This window comes from Orcinus orca, chromosome 1 (genome assembly GCF_937001465.1).
Source record: "Orcinus orca chromosome 1, mOrcOrc1.1, whole genome shotgun sequence".
NCBI lineage: Eukaryota > Metazoa > Chordata > Mammalia > Artiodactyla > Delphinidae > Orcinus > Orcinus orca.
Genome location: NC_064559.1, coordinates 176062543 through 176075408, shown reverse-complemented (window position 1 = coordinate 176075408; position 12866 = coordinate 176062543). Strand labels below are relative to the sequence as shown.

At 45.2% G+C, this 12866-nt stretch overlaps 1 protein-coding gene and 1 long non-coding RNA gene across 4 annotated transcripts in view; one reads left to right on the top strand and one right to left on the bottom strand.

Moving 5' to 3' along the window:
- Positions 1-4262: 4262 nt before the first annotated feature.
- KIF2C (kinesin family member 2C) overlaps positions 4263-12866 on the top strand; it is an 18302-nt gene continuing 9698 nt past the window's right edge. The window contains exons 1-6 of one of the 3 annotated variants that reach the window (XM_004266301.4): positions 4263-4447; positions 5303-5397; positions 7890-7991; positions 8159-8207; positions 10374-10496; positions 12272-12397. In XM_004266301.4, coding sequence (XP_004266349.1) covers positions 4381-4447; positions 5303-5397; positions 7890-7991; positions 8159-8207; positions 10374-10496; positions 12272-12397 — 562 coding nt within the window. In that variant the 5' untranslated portion in view covers positions 4263-4380. Of the gene's footprint in view, positions 4448-5302; positions 5398-7889; positions 7992-8158; positions 8208-10373; positions 10497-12271; positions 12398-12866 lie in introns of those variants that run through there. The other 2 variants (XM_004266302.4, XM_033421862.2) reach the window with 2 other exon arrangements.
- LOC117200121 (uncharacterized) overlaps positions 8191-12866 on the bottom strand; it is a 25054-nt gene continuing 20378 nt past the window's right edge. Inside the window, exon 3 of the long non-coding RNA XR_007471468.1 lies at positions 8191-8378. This is a non-coding gene — a long non-coding RNA (uncharacterized LOC117200121). The remainder of the gene's footprint in view (positions 8379-12866) is intronic.

The following is a 12866-nucleotide window of genomic DNA, read 5'->3' as shown; positions in this document are numbered from 1 at the left end:
TTCAATAAAGACTTTAAAAATGGTCCACAGCAAAAAAAAAAAAAAAAAAATCTTTTAAAAAAATTTTCAAACGAATAAACATTAAGTACAAAGACACCATTTTCCATTAGACTGCGTCTACTATCATCAATTCATGGCCACAGTTATTTCCTGTCTCCCCATCCCTCACTGCTGGCCCACTGGATTACTGAATAATTTTAAAACAAATCTCATTTCTAGATATAAAAGACTTTAGGGAATTATTTTCAATTTTTTAAGTATAATAATGATACTGTAATTATGTGGGAGAATGGTCTTATTCTTGGGAGATGCATGTTGAAATACTTAGAGCTAAAGAGTCATGATGTTTGCAACAGTTAAAGAGAAAAACCACAGGCCCAAAATGGTGTCACTTGTGCTAAAGCCCATGACACCAATCCTAGATTTAATACCTAACCTATGGCAGTTTCAACCTTCATTGGAAATGTAATCTTAATCACTTAGTCTGGAATTTTCTAGTCAGCACCAATGAGGTAATCTGCCAAATGGGCCCTCTTTATTCCCCAGAGAAAGAAGAGTCAATCTGTATAATAAAACCCTTGCTGTCCCTTCCCCCACAAAAAGATGTCCTGGCCTAAAAATAATCCTTTCTTCTCTTTTGCTAATAGCTCCCTTGCCCCACCCTCCTTCCTATAAAAACCTTCCATTTTATACAACCACTTAGAGCACCCTCCTAGTTGCTAAATGGAATGCTGCCCGATTCATGAGTCACCAGTCTAATCGCCAATTAGATCTTCAAATTTATTCGGTTAAATTGTGTTTTTTTACCACAACTATCAAGTAGTTCAGAAAAAAATAATGAATAAAACCTAAGTCTAGAGGCTGGACTGGATTTAACTTACACATTTTTGGCATCATTATCTCTTAGATGATGCTGTGTACTTCATCTTGTATCCTATCAGGAGACACTTAATGTCAGGGTGCCTCACTACTGGTGATACTGTTTGATCACTTGGCTATAATGGTGACTGCCACTTTTTTTCATATAAAGGTGTGCTTTCCCTTTACAAATTGTTAACAAATAATCTGTGGAGCAATACTCTGGCACCATACAAACATCCTGTACTCAGTAACCTTTCACCTAGCATCCACTGAATCATTTAATTAATTGGGAACTGTAGTACAGTTCCAGAGGTTTTTTTATTTCAGTGGCTGTACTTTTAAAGTGTTTCTAGTTTTTGTTTTTTTCATATATGTCTTTTTTGTAAACATATTGTTCTATCCTTTCACAATGTTTTTTTTAACTTGCTATTTTTTTGATATAAAGCATACCAATTTTATAGACTCTGGTTGTTCTATTACCAGTTCAAGGAAGGGAGGGCTTTTTTTCTCTCTATTGTTGTGATATGTACATGGTAATATGTTGGAGTCCCCGGCACATGTAAGTGTCCCCAATTTAATGGCTTTGTGTTTCCAAAAGTCCTAGAGGTTTCATTATTCTCAGACCATGGGACTCTTCTGGGTCAGTTCCCCTTGCTGCTCTGACTACTCTCTTCATTTTTGGCACAAAAGGAATTCTCGACTTTGGAGACTCTGAGTTTCCTATAGGTTTTACTGTTTTTGGACCACTCGGTGTTAATTCCTTGACTTCAGGTTCCTATAACAGGAGGGTATTGGAATCAGAAACAAGTTATGAGGGCTGGAGTTTTATCACCCATTCAGGGCCAGGAGAAATTCACTAGGTCTGACCAAGGTTGAGGAACTGGCAATGCCCCCTGCAAAACCCCAAGTGCCCCAAGGGCCTTGGGAAGCAGCAAGGAAGTTTGCAACTACTTGGACCCACAGGTGGAAAAAGCAAAAAAGGTAGCGATGGGTCTGAATTTATATTGCCCTCCTAACTCAGGAGGCACAGAAAATAACATAATGAACATCATGTATACACATGATTCATGTTAAAAAACAAAATTCTATTTTGTTGAAGTACCCCTCTCCTACCACTTTACTCTCTCTGCCAGAGGCAACTGCTCTCTTGAATCTTAGTGTTTATCATTCCCAAGCATATCTTTATTCTTTTATCGCACATGTATGTATCTGTAAACAATATCCCACTTCTCTCTCTACTCTGACTTTCATCTTCAATACTTTACCAAGACTGCTCAAGGTCACCAATGACTTAGGTGCTAGCAAATTTAAAGGATACTTCCATGTCCTCATCTTGCCCGTCCTTACTGCAGTTCTCCAGTTACTTCCTCCTTCATTCCTTCCTCTACTTCTACTCCCTGGTTTTCCTCATCCCTTCAAACCGCCCTAATCTCACCTCCTTTGCTCCTCCTCTGCACTCCCTCAAAATGCTGGTATGCCCCATGGCTCCATGATGGTTCTTCTCATCTCCATCTATACTCTCTCCCTAGGAGATCTCATTTAGTTCCAGGACTCTGAATACATCTACCTAAAATGACTGCCAAATCTCTATCTCTGGCCTGGATCTCTCCCTGAGCTCCTAATTCGTGTATCCAACTGCTAACCTGACACCTCCACTCTGAAGTCTTGTATATATCTTGGACTCAACATGACCAAAGTGAAGCTTTTGACCTACCCCCCCCCCAACTGTTTCCTTCATAACCCCACTCTCCTATTTCAAGAAATAGTCCACCACCCACCCAGTTGCTCTAGCCAGAAACCAGCAGTCATCCATGATTATCCCTTCTCCTTCACCCACGTATCCAACCTGTCAACCTAAACAGAGGCAAACCAAGGCAAGCTCGAACTGCCAGAAATTGAGTTGCAATTTGAGAAACATATGCTGTAGCAAGATACAAGCAAGTCCGTTGAGGGTTTGGGCAGAGTTGTGTTTATGGACCAGAAGCAAGTCTGACCAGAGTCCTAAAATATTAAGTTAATTGGCTTGAGGATGGGGAGTAATTCTTGGTGGATGTTCATTGGTCAGGAAATAAGTCTGTTTTCTGTAAACCAGGTAATTATGGGAAATCAGTCTCTAAGTTCCATTCTTTGGAGGGTACCTTTGTGAGATTCTCCATTTCAGATCCTCCTGTTTCATTTTAGACTGAAATCCTTTCACAAACCCATCAGCAAGACCCATTCACTCCACCTTTCCACCTCCCAAATAAGGTACACCTTTAATCCATCCTCTTAGCTACATTTCCAGTATCATGACCCCAGGCTAGGCCGGTATAATCTCTTGCCTACTAGGTCACCTCACTTCCAGTCCTGCCCCCTTCAAATCAGTTCTCCACACAGCAGCAAGCCCAATAAACATAAAATCAAATGTAATTCAGATCTTGTCACTCCTCTGCTCAAAATTCTTCAATGACTTCTCATTAGGACAAAAGCCAAAATTATAATACTACTATGGGATACAAGATGCTACGTTGATCTCATTCTTCTCCCCCTCACCTATTGCCTTCTATCCATACAGGCTTCTTTCAGTTCTTCAAGATCAAGTTCTGTCCCACCTCAGGGCCTTTGCATATATCATTCTCAGATCTTAGTCTGGAAGCCTCTCCACCTCCCTGCCCTTCATTTTGACATTCCTCCTTGTTCTCTAGAGTCAGGTTAAGTATCACTTCAAAGATTTCTCCCCTGACTATTTTATCTAAAGTAGCTTCCTCCATTTTTCTGTATTCCACTTCTCGGTTTCCCTCAGAGCACTTACTACATATCGTAATTTACTTGTAATTTTCTTCTTTTTGTCCCCTGTTCACGTTAGAAATGTTAGTTCGAGGGCAAGAACTACGTGTCGCTTTCATTATTGCTATCTCCAGCGCCTTGCACCATGCCTACCACGTGGTAGACACTCGATAAAAAGCTAGTAAATCTGGTCTTCCATTCACTGTAAATGATAGCCCCTCGTTGAAACTTAGCAGTAATTCCGCGAGGGAAGAAACATGCTCCCCACTGCGTAAAGAGGGAAAGTTTGTAACTTGTCCGAGGTCACTGAGCAGGCAACTGAAGAAGTTCGGATTCGAACCCATGACTGTAGGACCCGTGAGCCCTCCCTCTGAGACACCATCTTGAGGTTTCTCAGTTTAGGGAACCCCAGCAGTACTGCAACCCTCTGAATGCCTGTAATCTGTCCCCTCCGGCCGCGACGGCTCCCGAATCTCTCTACACGCCCCGCGTTCTCCGCTGTGGTCTGACGAGTGGGCGGTCCCATGCCCCGGAAGGCGCCACCCCCGCCCCGGAGACTACGTATCCCAACAGGCTCCGCAGGGCGCCGCTGATTGGCGGAAGAGAGGCCGGCGACAGCGTGATGACGTTTAGGGACGCCGGCGCGCGGGATTTAAACTTCGGCGGTTTACGCGGCGTTAAGACTTCGCAGTGTTGGTGGAGTGGTGGTTTTCTGGCATTTCGCGTTTCTCTTCCCGGAGCTCCTGCCTACCCATGGACTCGTCGCTTCTTCAGGCTCGCCTGTTTCCCGGTCTCGCCATCAAGATACAACGCAGTAATGGTGAGGGGCGGGGTCCCGAGGCCAAGGGGACCCGTGGGCTGAGACGGCAGAGATTACCTCCCCTCCCCAAACAGCAGGCCCTGAATCACTATTGGGGATTCCCCTCCACCCCCCAGGTCTAGGTCTCCGCACTGGCAGTCAGTCTTCTCTACCAGGGCCAGGGGCCTCTGCACTGGCGGTGGGTCTCCTCCCCGTCCTCCAGGAATGAGCGGAGCTCCTTTGTGTCACTGGACCTCTCTGGGACGTCAGGGTTGCTGGATTCATTTCCCCTCCAAAGTTCGCCCCTGCAACTGCCCTGCTCTTGCAGGGACCTCGGCTTTCTGGCCCCTCTGTTCTCCCATAAACGCTGTGCACTTGCAGTATGTCAGATACTGGGATTCAGGGTAACGAGACAGACGAGATCCCTGCTCTTCAGGAGCTTGCAATCCTGCCCTCTCTTTTTTAGTTGAGCAGCTACCTCACCTCTGGCAGGTCTAATACCCATATCACTAGAATGGTCTGACGTAAAGGTCAGGAATGAGATAGGGAAACCTGAGGGCGCTAGAGCCTCAGTGCTGTGTTGAGGAACTGCTCACCTAAGCACTAGAGTGATTCCCCTGCCCAAACATACCTTCACCCCACAGTAGGCTCTCTTTTGAGTAGGGATGAGTCCTTATCCTCTGCAGCTCAGTTTTAAGAACTGTTCCTTGCCTACCTCACTGTGGGATATTCCAAGGGTGAAGTGCCAGGAGGTTTGTCTCCTGGGGTTAGAAAGAAAGTCAACTGTCCCTTCCTTCAGGCCAACTCTACATTAAGAGTCTCTGTGGGATCCTAAAAGTGAAAAAGATGGGTAACTCTGATCTTTTCATACTATAGGCTTAATTCACAGTGCCAATGTAAGGACTGTGAACTTGGAGAAATCCTGCGTTTCGGTGGAATGGACAGAAGGAGGAGCCACAAAGGGCAAAGAGGTAGGTTCTATGAGTATGCCTGTACCACATTTAACACCTTCCTACCTAAAAGATGTGTGTGGAAATAGAACTTGTGTCAGCCTTGTTTTTGATGTCGACTTGTCCTCCCTAATCTTAAATATGGTCCTCTTTGAATGCATTGGGATTTTATTTAGGCAGGCCTGTTCTAAATTGAAGCAATCAACAGTTTCTGTTGTGTTTCTAGAAAGTAAACTGCACAGAATTCTAAAACCTTGCTCACCCAAGCTAGCTCTGAGTGCACACTACCTATGATATTGATTTGGGGAGCAAAATTGATAATCTAGTTGGGGAGACAAAAGTATGTTTCTGAAACACCAAATAATAGAAGGCAACTACAGATGAATAATGCTAGAGCAGCTCAGAGGTGGAAACTCACTGAGGATGAGCTGGGCTTGTGGGGGCCAGAAAGCTTAACAGAAACAGTGAGATGGCCCTCATGGGGACTGGTAAAGAAGCTGGCTCCGGGCATTGAGGAAGGCCAAGGATGCTTGGCAGCAGCAAAAAGGCTAACAAAGGAAACTAGAGGGTCTTTGTCTCTGGCAGTAAGTTGTTTAAGATTTTATTCTGTAGGCAGTAGGAGCCTTGGAAGGATTTTGAGAAGAGGAGGGATGTGCCTAAGATATTTATGTTTTAGAGGCATTGTGGTGTGGTGAAGAGGTCACCAAGCTAAGAGTATGAAAACCTGGATTCTAGAGTCTGGCTCTGCCGCTACTTAATGTGTTCTCAGGCACATTTCTGTCCCTCTTAAAAATTCAACTTCCTCATTTCTAAAATGAGGATGATAATATTTACTTATTTTGGGTTGTTTTGAGGACTTATTCAACAAATCCATTTGTACTGGTTCCAAAATGCCAGCCAGTGTGTTTGGTACTGGGGATACAGAAGTGAATAAGACAGACCTGGACCCTCTTTTGTGGAGCTTAACAGATAACACATGTAAAGGGCTTGCTTAGTATCGTGCCTTATGGTAGGTATGCATATATTTAGGTGGTATATCTGAGAAATAGAAGAACTGAATTCTTTACATTATCTGTCCTTGAATCAAGAGGTCCTAAAATTCCTTTCAACCATCTATTAGCAGTTCCGTGTGACTTGTTTTTGTTTTTGTTGTTCGTTTAGAAATACAGCTCTTATTGGGTCTCACTCCAGCTTAAATATTGCCTTTGGAATAAAGTCCAAACTTCTTAGTGAGGAATTAAAGCCTTTTCAAGATCTGATCCCAATCAACTTTTTTTCTTTATACTACACACTCCTTCCAAAGTAGTGCCAGGGCAAATGGGGCAGTTCCCCACTCTATGATCCTGCCTAGTGTCTCGCTGCCTTCACACTCTCACTCTTATTCCTTCCTCCTGAATCATCAAAGTGAGGATCAGTTAATGTCAGAACTTTGGTCTCCTGTGTTGTTTATGCTCTCCGTAGTTTAGGGATTGGAATCGGGGGAGTGGGGGAGGGTAAGGGTCTGTAGCTGTCCAAGAAAAGTGGATAGAAGCCTGGCTACTGAAGTACTCGCCAGCTTTTGCATTTGGTGGTTCTGTCCTCCTCGTCTATCCCATGCTGCTTTGGTTTCTAGCCCTTTGTGCACATGGCTTCTGTCTCCCACTAGCATATGAGCTCACTGAAAGCAAGGGCGATACATGTCTTAATTCATTTTTGAATACCTTCCCCCTACAGCTTTACTCATGCCTAATAAGTGTTTGAATAGCTGATTAATACATAAAGGTTGCATATGTAGGAGGTGAAGCATGAGTACATGCTTCAGCTCTTTCACATTTTGAAACAGAAATAATCAAGTTGGTACTATTTAGGTGTGTTTGAACCTGCTGTGAAGTATGCTGGTGAAGTTTGAGTTGTCCCCAGAGGGTTTCAGGACTCTGGTGATGTAAACCTAGAATTGTGACCTTATTGCAGGCATGAGCAGGAAGTAGGGAAGGCCTGAGCAGGACACTAAGACTGGGGAAGAAGTTTCTGGGCCTGAAGTTTCTGGACCCAGTAGAAAATGTAGGTAGATTTAGGATTAGGTAGCAGTTCTCAGGAACTGGTCCCTGCCCATAAGATCCTGAAGGGCCCTCCATTTGACTATCAGTGGGCAGTTAGAACTTGTTTCCTCCTTGGTGTCAGGCAGCAAGGGGTGCTCAGGGGGCTGTGCCCAGTAGGACCCCACTGCCCCACAGAGCAGTAGGGGAGCCGAGTGGCCTAGATCTGCTGTGGACTTCCTGACTGTTTGCCTGCCTGTCTGCCTTCCTCTTCACCTCATTCTCATCACTGACAGCTACCATTGGCTTGGAATCAGAAAGCAATATCCATCTAGATGGTAAAACACGACTAGGGAATAAATATTTGTTTATAGCTATTAGTACTTGGTGGAACTTAAAGTTTATAAAGTCTGAATCTAGGGGTAGCCTTGACTGCAGAGATGCAATTGGATTGAACAAGCTATGTTGTTCACAGAAGCTTTTACTTGCTCCTTGCAGATTGATTTTGATGATGTGGCTGCAATAAACCCAGAAATCTTACAGCTTCTTCCTTTACACCCAAAGGACAATCTGCCCCTGCAGGAGAATGTAACGGTTCAGGTAGGTGCCTGTCACCTGACTGCAGCCAGTGCCCCATTTGGCTTGTTGGCTCTTTGCTGGTTTGTTTTCTGGGGCTGCTTAGTTCTTTAGCACAGCACATGGGCCCAGGATAGGCCCTTGAGAATTGATAAGAGCCATATATTGTGGTGGTTTGTTTTGTTTTTCAGAAACAAAAGCGCAGATCAGTCAGCTCCAAAATTCCCGCTCCAAAGGAAGGTAAATGGATTTCTACTGGTTCACTGTCATGGGGTTTGTGCCAGGAATGATGTTCTTGGAGCTCAGGAAGCTGTGAAGTAGACTCATTGCTCCAGTTTAGCAGGTGGCTTTTGTGTGGGCTGAGTCCTGCCCTGTCTTCCAAGCATCTTCCTCAGTGAGGAAGAATCTAACCTACAGGGAGGAAGAAATGGAGAGGTGTTGGTCAAAGGGTACAGAGTTTCAGTTATGCAAGATAAAGAAGTTCTGGAGATTTAATGTACAACATAGGGCCTATGATTAATAATACTGTATTGTATACTTAGAAATTTACTGTGAGGGTAGATCTTACGTTAAGTGTTCTTACCACAAAAGGAAAAAACAAAATACAAAACAAAGGGAGCAGGAGGAAACTTTTGGAGGTGATGAGTAGGTTTATCGCATTGATTGTGATAATGGTTTCATGGGTGTATACCTACCTCCAAACCCATCAAATTGTACACATTAAATATCTACAGCTTTTTATATGTCAATCATACCTCTAAAGCAGTTTTAAAAAAAGAAAAGAAGAGAAAGAATTCAACAGTTCAACCTACAGCTCTTACTTAGGCCAACCTCTCAGGGACTTGGTGCATTTGGGAAATTTGCTGACTGGCCTGTGGAATCCAGAGCAGTAATCAGCCATTGTGGGCTTATTTTCTCTCCTTGGGGGAACAACATGCCTTGGAGTGAGGTGGTGGGCAGGCTGTGAGAAAAGCTAGGTCAGGGCCATTTAGAAGTAGAGTTGCCAGTGCTGTGGTGATCTGGGGGTGGGGTGAGATTGGACAGATAATAGCAATGCCTCGAACTCCAACAGAAGGTTGGGCTTTCTCTGCAGAAGGAGTCAGCATAAACCTACTTTGACTACAGTCATCTGTGACAGTGGCTATAGGCACAAACTGCCCAAATAATCCAGCTTATAACCCAGAACCAGCTATACCTCACAGCCTGTCCCAGTCCAGGGGGTATCACTGCCTTGACATAACATAGCCACCTTGGGCCCAGAAACGACATGCCTGGAGCTTCAGGTTCCCGGGAGCCCAAGGTGAAAGGTGGTGCAGTTTTGAGCTTCAGCTGGGCATGACTGGTGTGTTGCTGGCCCTCTCTTGCAGGCTATACCACCGTAAGGGCCTGCAAGAGAGATGGGGGTGGCAGCCATCCCACTCCACGTGCATGACACGAAAGGATACTGCCACCGCTCCTTTTAATGGAAAAAAACCTTAATGAATGTGCATGATATTGAACAGTAGAAGTGAAACACAAGATTATAGATCTTTTGAGAAATAGGAAAATTATAATAATTCACGCTCTTTATGAAAAATAGGGATTATATAGAGCCATCAGATCAGCCCAAATTTAGGAAACTCAAATTCAGTACAAGTTGATATTTACTTATATGACACCAGTGTTTTATTTCCAAATTCACTACTTCTTTTATTTATAGGTGCATTATTTCTTTCTTAGGGAGAGAAACTATATAGATGGGTAGAAATTGGCAAGAATTAAAGTATAACTCAATTGTTTCTCTCAGTTAAGCATTCTTTTAAGATTCCAGAAAATTCATGTAGCTGATCCCATGGTTTCTAAAGATGTGGCCCAGGCCTGGCTCTGTAAAATATCTTGGAGCAGTGGAAAAAGCCCAGACTGGAATCTGGCAGTCTTGGGTTCACATCCCGGTTCTGACGCTTACTAGTTGAGTGGCATTGGGCAAGTTGCTTAATTTTTCTGTGCCTTAATGCCATCTTCCATTAGTTGGGAATACTGATACTTACCTCATGATGTTTCGCGGTATGGGAAGATTGTAGGATGGTAGGTGCTGTTGCTAAGGTTAAGAATGCTTTTTTTCAGGGATTAGGTCTATGTCTCCAGAAATGATTTCAGATTGTCTGTAGGTCCCTCCATTTACTCAAGACAGATGCTCTTGTGGGAGCCCTCAGGAGCTCTCAGATTGCAGAACGTAACAAATTAGTTTTGGGGTCACTAGTACTTGGCCTTTCTAATTTTTCCTTTCCTTGGGTGGAAGGAATGGGGAGTTGGTGGGCTCCTTTCCTGTATAGAATCTTGGAGGGTTACCCCCGACGGCCCCTCTATTATGCCTGTTGGCTCTCCTGATCATGCTGCACTGATCGGCTTCTGCCCTTGGTCCTTCAGGTCTCCGAGGCCGCTCCACTCGCATGTCCACTGTCCCAGAGGTTCGCATCACCACTCAGGAGAATGATATGGAGGTGGAACTGCCTGCATCTGCAAGTTCCCGCAAGCAGTTTTCAGTTCCCAGTGAGTAATGAATCTGTTCTCCCTGTCTGAGGCCCTGGAGTGGTCCTCACACATCGCCCTGAACCTGTTCTAGAATATCCTAGGATTCCTACACTCTCTGGCTTTTGTATTGTTCTGCTCCTGCCCCACTGCTCCCTTGTCTGGAAATCATCTCACTTTACTTTTTAAACTTTATTTAAACGTAATATATATACAGAAGAGTAAACCTATCGTTGACTACATAGTTCACAAAGTGAACACACTCATGTAACTGACACCCAGATCAAACAGAGCATTACCAGCACCCCCAAAAGTCCCCCTCAGGCCCCCTCCCAGTTCCTAAGCCCCCAAGGGTACCTACGTCCTGACTTCAGATCGCATAAATTAACTTTTTCTCTTTTTTTTGACTTTATATAAATGGAGTTTTTAAAACTTTTTCTTTTAATTTATTTTTGGCTGCACTGGGTCTTTGTTGCTGCGCGCAGGCTTTCTCTAGTTGCAGCAAGTGGGGGTTACTCTTCGTTGCGGTGCGCAAGCTTCTCACTGTGGTGGCTTCTCTTGTTTTGGAGCACGGGCTCTAGGAGCGCTGGCTTCAGTAGTTGTGGCTCGCAGGCTCAGTAGTTGTGGCTCGCGGGCTTCAGTAGTTGTGGCTCACAGGCTCTAGAGCGCAGGCTCAGTAGTTGTGGTGCACGGGCTTTAGTTGCTCCGCAACATGTGGGATCTTCCTGACCAGGGATTGAACCCGTGTCGCCTGCATTGGCAGGTGGATTCTTAACCACTGCACCAGCAGGGTAGAGGGTAGTCCCAAACATTTTTAATTGTCAACTTTACTAGTTATTAGTAAATAAAGTAGGTGATTTTTGTAATCATTACATTTAATGTGTATCAAATTCAGCTCTAATAAAGTGAAGGCAAACAAAAGGGTCACGACCAGGTATGGGAAGTAGTGAGTCACCATGGGTTGTACCTTTCTGGGTTGAATCAATATGGTTGGTTGGGGCTTCCCTGGTGGCGCAGTGGTTAAGAATCCACCTGCCAACGCAGGGGACACGGGTTTGATCCCTGGCCCTGGAAGACCCCACATGCCGCGGAGCAACTAAGCCCGTGAGCCACAACTACTGAAGCCTGCGTGCCTAGAGCCTGTGCTCCACAACAAGAGAAGCCACCGCAATGAGAAGCTCGCACACCGCAAAGAAGAGTAATCCCTGCTCGCCGCAACCAGAGAAAAGCCTGCACGCAGCAACGAAGACCCAACGCAGCCAAAAATAAAATAAATAAAATAAAAATAAATAAATTTATTTAAAAAAATATATGGTTGGTTGTTGTTCAGTTTCCCATTATTCCTGGGTTTCAGTCCTTGCTCCTGTTAACCACCTGGGTTCTGAAGTCAGAAATTTCTCCTAAATGAGTAGAAAGGCCTGGCCTGGCCTGGCCTGAGAACCCATGCTTGGTCAAGCCTGAAGAGTTCAGGCCTTTAAAGGCTTTTCCCTTCATGGTGAAACCCACACTGAGCTACTCACACACTCTTTAAGATTTTTTTTTTTTTTTTTTGCCCCGACCACCCTCTTTAAGATTTCTTGACCCCAGGAGTCAGCCCCTGTGGAGGGACTTCTTGGGTTCAAGGTGTGGGCCGAGATGCAGGAAAAAGCCTGAGCTTTGCTCACACGGTAGGAGCCTGAGCCCTTGCTGAGCTGGCAGTCGGTAGCCTTCCTCCTGGCCTATGACCCGCTAGGGCTCAGATGAGCATGGCTGCCGTATGCCTGCCTGCTTCTCCAATGACTCTTGTTCCCCCACAGCCGGCCCCCCTAGGCCCTCCTGCCCTGCAGTGGCTGAGATACCATTGACGATGGTCAGCGAGGAGGTGGAAGAGCAAGTCCATTCCTCCGTCCAAGGCAGCTCTTCTGCAAACCCTGTGAACTCAGGTAGACACGCTGAGCTGTTTGCTGCCCTGCTCCTAGTGCAGGATAGGTAGTTACAGCCTGTCCCACACCTGGCTTGCCTTGGCACCTGAATTCAAACCATGTTTGTCACATGGGGTCGTGTTTCCCTGTGGCCACGGAATCAATCTTTCACAAGAGGTGACCCTGTCACTGCCAGGTGGCAGGAGCCCTCTGATGTAGTTGAGGTGCTATCACAGCTAAAGTCTTGGCCAACACCCAAAGAACAGCCCAGAGTGCCCACCAAGACCAAGCAGGGATGATCTCACCTCTTCTGGTTTTTGAGAAGATGCCACAGAGGCATAGAGAGAGCTTGGGTTAGACCTGGAGTGCCCACATTAGCAAGTCTCTTGTGGGCTTGGCCATCCCAAGAGTCATAGCTGTTGCTTCCTCTCCATGCATATGGTGACATAAGAGCAAGGGTCTAGAGAAGGCCTAGTCCTGGGAAAGGCCC